The sequence below is a fragment of the Hemitrygon akajei genome, chromosome 24 (assembly GCF_048418815.1).
Source record: "Hemitrygon akajei chromosome 24, sHemAka1.3, whole genome shotgun sequence".
Taxonomy (NCBI): Eukaryota; Metazoa; Chordata; class Chondrichthyes; order Myliobatiformes; family Dasyatidae; genus Hemitrygon; species Hemitrygon akajei.
The window spans coordinates 10956763-10972690 of record NC_133147.1 but is presented as its reverse complement, the minus strand read 5'-3'; the positions used below and the strand labels follow the sequence as shown (position 1 = coordinate 10972690).

Genomic DNA, 15928 nt, shown 5'->3' with positions numbered 1-15928 from the left:
AGACTGTGCTGAGGCACCAACCACTGCAGAAAACATTTCAATGAAGGGTTCTTGTAAGAGAGGGCAGATACCTACCTTATCAGAGTGCTGGGTGAAGAAGCCAGGACAAACCAGGGTAAGACTTACACAGTGAGGTGCAGGTCACTGAGGAGTGCGGTAGAACAAGGGGATCTGGGAATACAGGTCCGTTATTCTTTGAAAGTGGCATCACAGGTAGATAGTGTTGCAGAGAAATCCTTTGGCACACTGGACTTCATAGAGCAGAGTATTCAACACAGGAAATGGGATGTTGAGCTGTTAACGATGTTGGTGAGGCCAAATTTGGAGTATTGAGTGCAGTTCTGATCACCTACCTACAGGAAAAATACCAATAAGATTGAAAGAGTGCAGAGAAAAGATGCAAGGATGTTGGCAGGCAAGGAGATAAGGTGAGAGAGGGAAATGGGGATAGGGAATGGTGAAGTGGGGGGGGGGGGGGGGGGGACAGTACCAGAAGTTCGAGAAATTGATGTTGGTGCCATCAGGTTGGAGGCTACCCAGATGGAATATCTGTTGCTCCTCCAACATGGTCTTCTGTCTTCTCCTATCAGACTCCCCTTCTCCAGCCCTTTACGAGCGTGGCCTTGTCGTGACAGCGGAGGGCCTGGCCTGCTGAGTTCCTCCAGTATTTTGTGTGTGTTGCTCTGGATTCCCGGCATCTGCAGGACCTCGTGTTCATGGCTTGCCACCACACAAATCAGAATCAGGTTTAATATCACCGGCACAGATCGTGAAATGTGTTGTCTTTACGGCAGCAGTATGTTGCAATACATGATAATAGAGAAAAACTAAATTACAGTAAGTACACACACACACACACACACATATATATATATAAAAAATAGTTAAACAAACAAAAAAACTAAATGAAAAAGTTCTGAGGTAGCATTCATGGGCTCAATGTCCATTCAGAAATCGGATGGCAGAGGGGAAGAAGCTGTTCCTGAATTGTTGAGTGTATGTCTTCAGGCTCCTTTTGATGGTAACAATGAGAACAAAGAATGTCCTGGGTGATGAGGGTGCTTAATGACGGAAGCCACCTTTCTGAGGCACCGCTCCTTGAAGATGTCCTGGACACGATGGAGGCTAGTGCCCATGATGGAGCTGACTAATTTTACAACTCACTTCGATCCTGTGCATTAGCTTCACCCCAGACCGCCCACACCAGGGGCGTGAAGCTGCCAGTTACACTTCTCCCCACAGTAAATTGTAGAAATTTGCGAGTGTTTTAGGTGGCATACCAAACCTCCTCAAACTCCTAAGGAAATATAGTGTCTGCCTTGCCTTCTTTATAGCTGCGTCGATATACTGGAACCAGTTCCTCCAAGATACTGACAACCCAGGAACCTGAAATTGCTCACTCTCCCCACTTCTGATCCCTCTATGAAGATGGGTTTGTGTTCCCTCGTCTTACTTTTTTTGAAGTCCACAATCACCTCTTTGGTCTTACTGATGTTGAGTGTAAAGCTGTTGCTGTGATACCACACCACTCCACTAGCTGGTATAGTGAGATCACTATGGTACACCCTCTCATCACCATCTGAGATTCTGCCAACAAGTTGTATCATCAGCAAATTTATAGATAGCTTTTGAACTCTGTTTAGGCACACAGGATTATGCTAATAATCTGCATCATAAAGTTTGAACTTTGGTGACTACGCCCAATCCCGAGAAGTGCTCACATTAGACCAACAATAAGCCAAATCACAGCTTGGTACAGCTGGTCGCTTGAACTGAACACAAACAAGCACTGTTCTCTCAGGATCTATAGGACAATTCATTTGGCTGAGATTATAACACTGCAAGGAAATTAGATTCTAAACACTCACTTAACAAACATTTTAGTTCTGAGTCTGCATATAAACACGCAAACCATTGACACCAAGTTAGGCCCAAACTCCTTGAGGATTGATGGCTTCTCTGAGCTTATACTAGTAAGAATTAACCCTTCCGTCTGGGTAGGTAGCCTCCAACCTGAAAGCATGAACATTGGTTTCTCTAACTTTTGGAAATCACACCCCCCCCACCCGCACAGTTTTCCTTCACCATTCCTGTTTCCCTCTCTCACCTCATCTCCCTACCTCTGCATCACCTCCCTCTGGTGCTCCTCCCCCTTCCCTTTCTTCCACGGCCTTCTCCTCTCTCCTATCAGATTCCCCCTTCTCCAGCCCTTTATCTCTTTCACTAATCAACTTCCCAGTTCTTTACTTCACCCCCTCCCCCTCTCCCGATTTCACCTACCACCCGCCACCTTGTAAACACACAGTACTCTGCAGATGCTGGGGTCAAAGCAACACGCACGACACGCTGGAGGAACTCAGCAGGCCGGGCAGCATCTGTGCAAACGAGCAGTCAACGTTTCAGGACGAGACCCTTCGTCAGGACTTTGTCTCGACCCGAAACGTTGACTGCTCGTTTCCACGGATGCTGTCCGGCCTACTGAGTTCCACCAGCGTGTTGTGCGTGTTACCTGCCACCTTGTACTTTTCCCTCCCCTCCCCCAATCTTTTTAACACTGACTTCTCTTTCCTTCCAGTCCCGAAGAAGGGTCTCGGCCCGAAAAGTCGGCTGTTTACTCTTTCCCATAGATGCTGCCTGGCCTGCTGAGTTCCTCCAGCATTTGCAGACTTTCTCATGTTCACGATTAACCCTTCCCCACCCGCTGCGAATCCATGCATCACCCTGGAGCCGGGGCAGCTTACTCTGGCAATTGAGAATGCCAGGAAACCAGCCCAGGGGCGTTAACAGCACCCTCCAGCTCTCTCCGACCACATCACCAGCAGACAAAATCAGAAAAAGCCGCAGAGGCTTCTAGACTCGGCCAACTCCATCATGGGCACTAGCCTCCCAACCGTCTAGGTTATTTGAAGTGGTGGTCCTTCAGAGTAGTGGCATCCATTATTAAAGACCCTCACCGTCCAGGACATGACTTCAATCGTCTGGTAACTTGTTCCAGCAGTATCAATGAAGAAACATCGGCAAAGACGGACAGAGAACTCCACTCTGTTCTCTGTGCCACCTATTATTATGTGATCAGTTCAAATTCAAAGGACATTTATTATCAAAGAATGTATACATTATACAACCTTGAAATTTGTCAGCTTAAAGCAGCCACAAAGCAAAGACCTGAAGAATCGAAATAATAAAAAACCATAACCACTGCGTAGAGAAAAAAGCACACACACACACACACACAAACACACACACAACACCAACAGCTGCCAACTTCTGGTCAAGCTGTTGTCAGCGAACAACGGTACAATGATTTCTTGGGCGACATCTTCCGGACAGCAAATCATTTCAATTTTTCTACATCTTCCACTTATTCCTCTCATCTTAATTTTGCTTCTGAAACTGGTTGAGCCAGTGGTCTTATGGTCTGTGGTTCGAAGAAGTGAGCTAGCACTCTGCCGTCACTGCCCTCCGAGGGTCCGCCGGGTCCGCGTTACTTGCCTCGGAGGGACCGCTGGTTTGTGTCGCTTCCCTCAGATGGGTTCGAGGGTTCATTTCGCCTCCCTCGGAAGAGCTGCCAGTGCGAGTCACTTCCCTCCGACCAATCCAGAAATGCACCGTTTTGATCAAGAGCTTGGTCACCACTTCCAGAAACATTTTTCAAAACTTCTTTGTGTAACCGGCGCAGCGGAATTTAATTGCTGTCAATCTCCCGAACAAGAATGCTATTTTCCCAACTCTTATTTTGCTCCAGCAGTGCTCATGATGAAATATTGGCCAAGCCCAGCAGAGAACTCACTTCTGCTCTCCGAGCATGTGCCACCAATTATTTTGCGATCAGTTGTGTGAACCTCATTCCAAGATCCCGTCCAAAAAGCAGCAAACTCCACAGGCAAAGCCATGGACTTGATAAATGCCTGGGCGTATGACTGACAAGGAAGAATTCCATCACCGATGCAAGGTCACCTAAAGAGACTCTAAGCCCAGCCCGTGTAAACTCGGTAATGTTGACAAGCCAACTTTCTGACTGGCTGCATCGCTGTCTGGGATGGAGACGCCAATGCACAGGCACTCGTGCACATAGCATTAAGTTCAACTTTTAATTTAAACATTTATTACGTGCCGTGTCATATGATGTGGGTGATCATGGTCCTGACCATGACCGGCCAATTTAAGATGGTGCTGGTGAAGCTCACCGACGGCAGACGGAACAAAGAAAGCCCGTAACTGCTTTATTAATCACACTTTTTCCTGGTAAACGATCACTGAAACCAATATTCTGTAACTTTCCTTGCAGAGTTGAGCTTTTGAACCACCTGTACGACCCGGCATTACCGCGGTATGAACTGAAGTCTTGAAGGTGCAGAACGGTTGTGGCGTGGCATGAATCAAGGTGGTGGGGCCTGGGCAAGAGAGTGGGGAACGAGCCAGTGGACTCGGAAGCGATTCGATGCGGCAGAACTGAAGTGAGGCAAGGCGAAGCCTGAGCTCGGGAGCGAGGAAAGACCCAAGGTTTGATCGAATCGGAAAGGTCGAGTACGGGTCAAATCAAGGCTGCTCCCGTGGCTTTATGTGACCCTGATCGAGGGGCTAAGCAGGTGCTACACCTTGCCCAAGGTGACCTGCAGACTAGCAGAGGGAAGGAGCACCTTACACCTCCTTCCATAGAGACGCATCTCCATCCTGCCACCCATCTCATCTCTGAGGGAGCAGCAAGTACTCTCACGTTACAGTATTGGATGGTAACCCTGGAGCTTCCTTGAGCATACTTTACATCCACTTTCCACTAGCCTGATTGCTAGTGACAATATTCTTTGTCTGCCAAGAGGACCACAACCTTGTCGTAGGGTTTGGAGGCTTGTGTGACCCAGAGAGCAATGTTGGCTGGAGTCTGGGCTTCACACTTTGGTTCTTGGTAGGGTCACCCATGCCAAACAGGTCAAAGGGTAGAGGCCAGAATAAGAGTGGCCCACCGGTCCTCCAGGTTCAGGGGTTCAGCTCAGGGCTAACAACCCTGACTGTTATGGAAACAGCAATGAAGAATCCTTCTATATCTGCGTATGACTGAGGACCCAGAAACCACACTTGGGGCACAATAGGGAAGATAGCCAAGGACAGACAGAGATAGAGTTAGTTCACTGCTGCCCTAAACACCAGTGTAATGGGGCAGAAGTATGTTCTTAGTGCTCCATGCAATGTTCCAAAATCTGCTCTAAATCTTGTCATGGGAAAACCTAGTTTGTAACGGGGTCCAGAATAGACCCTATGAACTGTGCTGCTATTGAGAGAGAGAGGCGTCCAGCACAATGCGAGAGAGAGACAGTCAGAAACTGCTCGAAAGATTGATGTTATGGTCTCTCTGCCAGCTTGTTTACCTTTTCCCCGAGGTCACTTGCCTGCCTGTAAAGTTCTTGCAGAGAGAGCAGGACGGAGCAGGTTGATGGACAGCCGGTGTCCAACATGGGGAGATAAAAGCCAGGTCCGCTGTTACACAGGGAGACACACCACGAGACGCACAGGTTCGGACACTGAACGAGCTTTGTTGCACCCACAAGAAGGTGGGGTTTTGGAGGATCGATTCGGGGAAATCAATCAGTGGCTCACAGTGTGAAAAGGTGCGACCGGTGGGGAATTATTTGTGCGTCCATCCTTGCCTGGGTGATAATTCCACCACTGAAGAACGGTCGTATGTATCATGGTCATAGTCGGTGACCACAACAGGACTTTGGAAGACAACGGGAAGATCGATGGCACCAGCTCACCTCTCACCTCTCTCTCTCTCTCTCTCTCTCTCTCCACCCCCAACGCTACTCAACTAACTACCTTGAACTGAACTGAACTCTCTCCATCATCGTAGAACTTTATCCATTTACCCCTAGGTTTGAAAGAGCCTAGTTTTCTTCCTATTTCCACACATATATATCATTGCTAACCTGTTCATTCTATTTGCATTTATATTACTGTATTGTTTGGTTACTAATAAACACTATTAGTTCATAGTAATACCAGACTCCAAAGTGTTTTCCATTTCTGTTGGTTCTTTAACCCGGTCACAGAGTACGTGACAATCTGTAAACATCACCAAGAACTCGATCTACATAAGGGTTAGATTGCCTTCCCACCTGGGCCAATGACCGATGCCTGCCAACACTCCACCGATTCGGTTGGTGGTGAACACTGAACTAATCAGGATTTGATATAGTACCCCTGTGGCCATCCCCCACAACAAGTATATCACTTATGATACTGTCAGGGTAGGGGAGCGTGTTAATGACCTGACAGAGGAAAGTTGCAGTGGTTGGGTCTCTGGCATTGAGGCTGCCTCTGTGACTCAGACGCAAAGGGGGAAGAAGAGGCACACTGTGGTAATAGGGTTTTCATTAGTTAGGGAAACAGACAGGAGGTTCTGTGGGCGAGAACAGAATTCATGGATGGTATGTTGCCAGGGTCCAGGATATCTCAGATTGAGTCCTCAGCATTCTTAAATGGGAGGGTGAATAGCCAGAAGCCATGGTTCACGTTGGTACCAATGACTTAGGTAGGACGAGTGGCGAGGTTCTGCAGAAGGAGTTCAGGGAGTTAGGTGCTAAGTTAAAGGGCAGGAACCTCCAGGGTTGTGATCTCAGGATTGCTACCCATGCCACATGCTAACGAGGCCAGAACTAGGAAGATTATACAGTTTAATACGTGGCTAAGGAGTTGGTGCAGGAGGGAGGACGTAAGATTTTTGGATCACTGGTCTCTCTTCCAGGGAAGGTGAGACCTGTACAGAAGGGACAGATTGCACTTGAACTGGAGGGAGACTAATATCCCAGTGGGAAGGTTTGTTAATGCTGCATGGTGGGGTTTAAACTAGAGTTGCAGGGGAATGGAAACCAGACTGCCATTCTGGTTGTGAAGGCAGATGTTGGTAAGACCCCAGACAAAGTTAGGAATCCAAAGGTTGAGCACACCAGATGGGCTAAATGGCCTAATTCTGCTCTTATATTTTATTGTCACATTCCACCATCCCCGGTAGAAACTGCATCTCGAAGTCTTACAAAATAACTGGCGACAATTACAGGTGGTTTTGAATATCTCCTGCAACAAGTTACCCAGACTCACCTTTCTGAGGCCCTGGTTTTCTCATCGTTGGAAAGTGTGCTGCCAACGCACTCAAACCACCCTGGTCTGGCTTCCTGAAAAGAGAAAGACGTTCAGATTACTCAACAATCAATAATGTCAGTAGAGGTTTTAAACATGCACATTTCTGAGATGTCACAAAATATTTAAAAAGTATCTGGAGCTACTTGGTGTGGTGCACATTACTGACCCTTAGCAAAATGTTGGATGGGAAATTCTGGCACATAGCCATTAAACTATGCACCAATTGTGGGCTTCAGAAAGGCAAGATGAGAAAACACACACCAGTCCTCAGGTTCAGAAGTAGGAGTGAGCAATTTCAGTTTCCTAGGTGTCAACATCTCTGAGGGTCTAACCTGAACTTGATGCTTTGATGCAGCTACAAAGAAGACACAACAGTGGCTATATTTCATTAGGAGTTTGAGGATCTTTGGTTTGTCACCAAAGACACTCGCAAATTTCTGCAGATATACCGTGGAGAGCATTCTAACTGGCTGCATTGCCATCTGGTATGGGGGTTGGGGGGGGGGGGGTTGCTACTGCACAGGATTGAAGTCAGCTGCAGAGAGTTGTAAACGAGCCTCCGTAGTATCCAGGGCACCCTCTAGGAGCAATGGCTGAGAAAGGCGGCATCCATCATCAAGGACCCCCATCACCCAGGCCATACCCTCTTCTTACTGCTACCATTAGGAAGGAGGTACAGAAGCCTGAAGGCACACACTCAGTGATTCAAGAACAGCTTCTTCCCCTCTGCCATCCGATTTCTGAATAGATATTGAACCCTTGAACACTACCTCACTACTTTTTTTATTTCAACCATTTTATGCACACACACACCCCCCCCCCATATAAAAAAAAGTATTCATCCCCTTGGAAGTTTTCATGATTTATTGTTTTACAACATTGAATCATAGTGGATTTAATTTGGCGTTTTTTGACATTGATCAACAGAAAAAGACTCTTACTTGTCAAAGCGAAAACAGATCTCTACAAAGTGATCCAATTACAAATATAAAACATGACACACCAAATCATCACTGGTGCAGCCAATTGGTTTTAGAAAGTCACATAATTAGTTAAAAGTAGATCATCTGTGTGCAGTCACGGTGCTTCAAATGACTGTAGTAAAGATACAGCTGTATCTGGAAGGTCCAATTGCTGGCGAGTCAGTATCCTGACAAAAACTACACCATGACTACATAAGAATGCTCCAAGCAAAAAGTTTTTTAAAGGTTATTGAAGAACGCAAGTCAGGAGAGGGATACAAGAAAATCTCCAAGTCACTGAATATCCCTTGGACTACAGTTAAAGTCAACCATTAAGAAATGGAAAGAATATGGCACAGCTGTAAATTTGCCTCAAGCAGGCCATCCTCAAAAACTGAGTGACCATGCAAGAAGGGGACTAGTGAGGGAGGCCACCAAGAGACCTATGACAACCATGGAAGGAGTTCCAAGCTTCAGTGGCTGAGATGGGAGAGACTGCACATACAATAACAGCTGCCCGGGTGCTTCACCAGTCGCAGCTTGATGGGAGAGTGGCAAAGAGAAAGCCACTGTTGAAAAAAGCTCACATGAAATCTTGGGTAGTTTACCAGAAGGCATGTGGGAGACTCTGAAGTCACATGGAAGAAGGTTCTATGGTCTGATAAAACAGAAATTGAGCTTTTTGGTCCTCAGACTAAACAGTGTGTTTAGCATAAGCCAAACACCGCACATCATCAAAAACACACCATCCCTACCGTGAAGCACGGTGGTGGCTGCATCACGCTGTGGGGATGCTTCACTGCAGCAGGCCCTGGAAAGCTTGTGAAGGCAGAGGGGAAAATGAATGCAGCAAAATACAGGGGAATCCTGGAGGAAAACCTGATGCAGTCTGCAAGGGAACTGTGACTTGGGAGATTTTTTTTCCCCAGCAAGACAATGACCCCAAGCATAAAGCCAAAGAGACAAAGGAATGGCTTAAAAGCAACAAAGTTAATGTCCTGGAGTGGCCAAGTCAGAGGCCAGACCTCAATCCAATTGAGAATTTGTGGCTGGACTTGAAAAGGGCTGTTCACTCACGATCCCCATGCAATCTGACAGAGCTTGAGCAGTTTTGTAAAAAAAAGTGGAAAAATTGCTGTGTTCAGATGTGCAAAGCTGATAGAGACCTATCCACACAGACTCAAAGCTGTAACTGTTGCCAAAGGTGCTTCTACTAAATATGGACTTGAAGGGGGAGAGTAATTATGCAATCAATTATTTTTTGTTTTATATCTGTATTTAACTTAGATCACTTTCTAGAGATCTGTTTTCACTTTGACACAGCGGAGTCTTTTGTTGTTGATCAGTGTCATAAAAGCCAAATTAAATCCATGTGATCCAATGTTGTAAAATAAAAAAACATGAAAACCACCAAAGGGGGTGGATACTTTTTATAGGCACCGTACATACATACACACAATGTACTTACCGTATTCATGCTTTTTTCTGTTATGAACTGTATTGTGCTACTGCCAAAAAAAATCGACAAATTTCATGGCCTATGCTAGTGCTAGTGATTTAGATGCATATCATATTATTACTGAGTTAAGTATTGTATGTAATGAGTTTTTGCTACAACAAGTGTATGGGACATTGGAAAAAATGTTGAATTTCCCCATGGGGATGAATAAAGTATCTATCTATCTATCTATCTATCTATTCTGAATTCAAACCAAAGATTCCAGAAGGGCAAAACAAATATAAAGCAAAAGAAAAAGTCAGCTTGATTTGCCACATTTACATCGAACCACGTTGTGAAATGCTTCATTTGTGTCAACAGCCTAAGGATGTGCTGGGGGTCGAGTGCAAGTGTCTCATAATTCCAGTGTCAGCATACCACGTCAATAACTCACTAACCACTATTGACCCATATGCCATTGGAACGTGGGAGGGAACCAGAGCACCTGGAGGAAACCCACACGGTCACTGGGAGAACATGCAAACTCCGCACAGACAGCGGTGGGATCTGAACCCCAACTGCTGGCGCTGTGAAGTTTTACACCGACTATTACACTGCTACAGCTGCAGCAACCCAAGTTCAATTCTACTGTTGTCCGTAAGGAGTTTGAACGTCCTCCCCATGACTGCGTAGGTTCCCTCCACATTCCAAAGACACATGGGTTACTAGGTTTACAGGTCACATGGGTGCAATTGGGCTGGTTGGGCCAGAAGTTCAAAGTACATTTATTATCGAAGTATGCATACACTACGGAACCTTGAGATTCATCTCCTAACAGGCAGCCATGAAGCAAGGAAACACAGAAGAACCCATTTTTGAAAAAGTTGTCTAACACCGAATGAGCAGAGAGGAAAAAAAAAGCACGTAAACGATAAATGCAAATAGCCTTCTGAACTGAAGTCCACAACGAGAGTCCATCCCTAAATATTCTGCACAAAGATCAGTCACCAGTGGAGTGCCTCAGGGATCCGTTCTGGAGCCCCTACTCTTTGTGATTTTTATAAATGACCTGGATGAGGAAGTGGAGGGATGGGTTAATAAATTTGCTGATGACACAAAGATTGGGGGTGTTGTGGATAGTATGGAGGGCTGTCAGAGGTTACAGCGGGACATTGATAGGATGCAAAAATGGGCTGAGAGGTGGCAGAAGGCGTTCAACCCAGATAAGAGTGAGGTGGTTCATTTTGGTAGGTCAAATATGATGACAGAATATAGTATTAATGGTAAGACTGTTGGCAGTGTGGAGGATCAGAGGAATCTTGTGGTCCAAGTCCATAGGACAGTCAAGAATGCTGCACAGGTTGACTCTGTGGTTAAGAAAGCATACGGTGCATTGGCCTTCATCAACCCTGGGATTGAGTTCAGGATCCTATATGTTGCAGCTGTATAGGACCTTGGTCAGACCCCACTTGGAGTACTGTGCTCAGTTCTGGTTGCCTCACTATAGGAAGGATGTGGAAGCCATAGAAAGAGTGCAGAGGAGATTTACAAGGAGGTTGCCTGGATTGGGGAGCATGCCTTATGAGAATGTTGTTTTTTTTTTTACACCGAGAGTGGTGAGTGTGTGGAATAGGCTGCCAGTGACGGTGGTGGAGGTAGATACAATAGGATCTTTTTAAGAGACTCCTGGATAGGCACATGGGGCTTAGAAAAATAGATGGCTATGGGTAACCCAAGGTACTTTCTAAAGTAAGTACATGTTCAGCACAGCATTGTGGCCGAAGGGTCTGTATTGTGCTGTAGGCTTTCTATGTTTCTATAACTCTTTGTTCAGCACAGAGCGCAGTCGCGAGCTGAACTGGCCAAACCCTGGCCTTTCCAATCCAGCCCGGCGCCTAGATCATCAACCAACCATCGGGTTCAGTCGCTTCTATATATGGGTCATTGGACACAAGGGTTATTAGATTAACTGGTCACAAGGGTGTAATTGGATGGCATGGGCACATTGGACTGGAAGGGATTGATACCGTACTGCATCTCGCAATAACATTTTAAAAAACATAAAAACTCTGAACTCCAGACCAACCTCTTTCTTCACCACTGGACCCAATAAAACCCAGAAGAGGAACACTGGTCGAGTCGTTCAGAAGGAATCACTAATTCTTCAGGAAAAGATAAATGCAGGTGAATTAATGTTATATAATATGTTTTTTTTAAAATAAGTGCTTTTAAAATTTTATTTTTATGTCCTATATGTTTGAATGATTTTTAAAAAACCATTTATAGATGAAGTTCAAAATAAATTTTATTATCAAAGTATATATATGTCACCATATACAACTCTGAGATTCATTTTCCTGCAGGCATACTCAGCAAATCTATAGAATAGTGACTATAACAGTATCAACGAAAGACCAACCAGAGTGCAGAAGACAACAAACCATGCAAATGCAAATATAAATAAATAGCAATAAATATCGAGAATGTGAGACAAAGAGTCTTCAAAGAGAGTTCATAGGCTGTGGGGACATTTCAATGACGGGGCAAGTGAATTTGAGTGAAGTTATCCCCTTTGGTTCAAGGGCCTGATGGTTGAGGGGTAGTAACTGTTCCTGAACATGGTAGTGCAGGTCCTGAGGCTCCTGTACCTCCTTCCCGATGGCAGCAGAGAGAAGAGTGCATGGCCTGGATGGTGAGGATCTCTGATGATAGATACTGCTTTCCTGCAACAGGTTTCATGTAGATGTGCTCAGTGGTGGGGAGGGCTTCACCTGTGTGGTACTGGGCCGAATCCACTACTTTTCGTAGGCTTTTCCGTTTGAGGGCATTGGTGCTTCCAATGGTAAAAGTCACACAAGGCCATTTCAAAGGCGTTAAATGATGAATATTCTTGGTTATGTTTTTATTTGCACAGTTTGTTATCTTTTGCACATTTGGTTGCCTCTCAGTCTTTATGTACAAAATTTTCTGGATTCTATCATATTTTGTTATCTTTCTTGTAAATGCCTGCACCACTGGCACCAGCCCACCCGCCATCAAGGACATGTATGCGGAAAGGTGCCAGGAAAGGGCCAGTGACATCATGAAGGATCTCACCCACCCTGCTCACAGACTGTTTCAATGAGAATGACCTTTTTTTTTTTACTATATAGAAGAATACAGGACTACGCAGACAAAACACGATTCCCAAATCATGTAGCAACATGGTAGCATACTGGTTTGCTTAGCGCTATTACAGCACCAGCAAACTAGGTTCTGTTCCAGCTGGCACAGGCCCAGAGCCATCAAACGCTCCTCATTCTGTATGTTAACCCCATCATTTCTGGAATAATTCCCATGAACCTTCTCTAGACCCTCTCCAATGCCAGCACACCCTTTCCTTAGATAAGGAGCCCAAAACTGCTCACAATACTCCAAGTATGGTCTGACTAATGCCTTTTAAATGCTCAGCATCACATCCTTGTTTTTATATTCTAGTCCTCTCAGAATTAATGCTAACATTGCATTTGCCTTCCTCACCACCAACTCACCTGCAAGTTAACCCTTAGGGAATCCTGCACAAAGACTTCCAATTCCTTTTGCACCTCTATTATTTTTTTTCAGTTTTCTGCCCCTTTAGAAATTAGTCTATTCCATTAGTCCTTCTACCAGAATGCATGACCATACACTACCTGACACTATATTCCATCTGCCATTTCTTTGCCCATTCTGCCAATCTGTCCAAATCCTTCTGCAGACATCCTGCTTCCTCAACAATACCTGTCCCTCCATCCATCTTCGTATCATCTACAAACTCGGCCACAAAGCCATCAATTTCGTTACCCAAATCATTGACATATAATGTGAGAAGAAGTGGTCCCAATACCAGCCCCTGTGGAACACCACTAGTCACTGGCAGCTAAGACCACTCTATTCCCACTCTGCCTTCTATCTGTCAGGCAATCTTCTATCCATGCTAGTATGCTTCCTGTAATACCATGGGCTCTTATCTTGTCAAGCAGCCTCATGTGTGGCATCTTGTCAAAGGCCTTCTGAAAATACAAGTACACAACATCCACTGATTTGCCTTTGTCTACCCTATCCATTATTTCCTCAAAGAATTTCAACAGTTTTGACAAACAAGATTTTCACTTAAAGGAAATCATGCTGACCAAGGCCTATTTCATCAGAATCTTCAAGTATCACAAAACCTCATTCTTAATAATGGACTCCAACATCTTCCCCACCTCTGAAGTCAGGCAACTGGCCTATAGTTTCCTTTCTTCTGCCTCCCTCCCTTTTTAAAGAGAGGAGTGACATTTGCAATTTTCTAGTCCTCTGGAACCATTCCAGAATCTAGTGATTCTTGAAAGATCATTACTAATGCCTCTACCATCTCTTCAGCTACCTCTTTCAGAACCCTGGGGTGAGCACCATCTGGTCCAGGTGACCTATCTACCCTTGGGCCTTTCAGCTTGCTAAGCACATTCTCCTTAATAGCAATGGCACTCACTTCTGCCTTTGACACTCTCAAATTTCTGGCACATTGCTGGTGTCTTCCACAGTGAAGACAGACACAAAATACTTAAGCTTACCTGCCATTTCTTTCTCACCCATTAACACCTCTCCAGCGCCATTTTCCAGTGGCCCAATATCCATTCTCGCCTCTCTCTTTCTCTTTATATCCTTTTGGAATCTTCATTTATATTATCGGCTGGCTTATCTTCATACTTCATCTTTTCACTGCTTTAAGTTACCTTCTGTTGGTTTTAAAAGTTTTGCAATCCTTGACCTTTCCACTAGTTTTTGTTATATGGCCTTTCTTGCTTCTACGCTGTCTTTGATTTCCCTTATAACCCACAGTTGCCTCATTTTCCCTTTAGAATACTTCTTCATCTTTGGGATGTATCCTTCCAGGACCTCTTCCCCCTTTCTCCCCACGTCACTGGTGCCATCATGCACCTTGTGGTGAAGCAGGCTCCAGAGGCGATGGCCTTCTCTTGCTCCTAGTACTTGCGTCAAATGATCTCCTTGTGAAGGAGCACAGAATTACACAATTACATGGGAGACTGGAGAACCAGGAGCTGTTCGAAGATGGGATTTGACAGGAGGGTTCAAAATCAGGAGGGGTCATGAAATTGCTTCCAGTGACCATGGCCAGATGGGACTGATTTAAGATAACTAGCAAAAGAACAGGAAAGTGATCACAAGATGTGCTGCCTGAAAGAACAGGGACATTCAAGGGCAGTAGGATAAATACATAAAGAATCGAATACATAAAGACAGCAAAAGAAAGAGAAATGAGGGAACTCTTTAGAACCGGGGTTCCCAACCTGAGATCCATGGACCCTTCAGTTAACGGTAAGGCTCCATGGCATAAACCTGGGAACTGTTATGCTTTGTAACTTCTCACTGTGCTTACGTTTGTTTTAAAAATACCTCGTCACCCGTGTTATGCTTGGTAACTTCAAAACATTAAACTAATTCAAAGAAAGACACGGGAGTCCAAAATAAGACCATAGATATAGGAACAGAATTAGGCCATTTGGCCCATCGACACTGCTTCACCATTTCATCATGGCTGGTTCATTTTCCATCTCAGCTCCAATCTCCTGCCTTCTCCCCATATCCCTTCATGCCCTGACTAATCAGGAATCTCCTAACTTCTGCCTTCGGGACACCCAATGTCTTGGCCTCCACTGGTACCCGTGGCAACAAATTCTACAGATTCACCAGAAATCCCTCATCTCCATTCTAGAAGGACTCCCCTCTATTCTGAGGCTGTGCCCTCTGGTCTTAGACTCCCCCAACACAGGAAACATCCTCTCCACATCCACTCTATTGAGGCCTTTCAACATTCAATAGGTTTAATTCTTCTGAAGTCCAGCTAGTACAGACCCAGAACCATCAAATGTCCTCATATGACAAGCCTTTCAATCCCAGAATCATTCCCATGAACATCCTTTGAGCACTCTCCTACCTCAGCACCTCATTTAAGGGGCCCAAACTTGCTCACGGTACTCAAGTGAGGTCTCACCAGTGCTTTATTAAAGCCTTGACATTACATCCTTGCTTTTATACTCTAGTCCTCTCAAAATGAATTTGCTTTCCTCACCACTGACTCAACCTGCAAATTAACCTTTAATGAGGGTCTAGCTTCTCGTTTCCTTTAAGCGACGTGCGTACATATGTGGTGGCATGATGACATGATACCATGTATTTGAATATCCCGTAATGAATATTTATATGAACAAGAAAGCTTAATCAACCAATAAGATTACTCATATATTACCTAAATATTAAATACACAACAGGAACCCCTGCTTTAGAAAACCTATTTCTGCACAATGATTTGACAATTCCAAGCTGTGAAGGTGTTTCCTTTCACAAACTGATGGTGGTGTTAATGAAA

General features: G+C 45.0%; 1 protein-coding gene across 9 annotated transcripts in view; it reads right to left on the bottom strand.

Annotated features, from left to right (window-relative positions):
- LOC140715866 (polycomb protein SCMH1-like) overlaps nucleotides 1-15928 on the bottom strand; it is a 204417-nt gene that overhangs the window by 168374 nt on the left and 20115 nt on the right. For 7 of the 9 annotated variants that reach the window (XM_073028347.1, XM_073028349.1, XM_073028341.1 and 4 more), the window contains one exon: nucleotides 7096-7169. Coding sequence is in view for 6 of the 9 variants with exons in the window: in XM_073028341.1 (XP_072884442.1) it covers nucleotides 7096-7169 (74 nt within the window). In the remaining 3 variants the exon portion in view is untranslated. Of the gene's footprint in view, nucleotides 1-75; nucleotides 354-7095; nucleotides 7170-11623; nucleotides 11643-15928 lie in introns of those variants that run through there. The other 2 variants (XM_073028348.1, XM_073028346.1) reach the window with 2 other exon arrangements.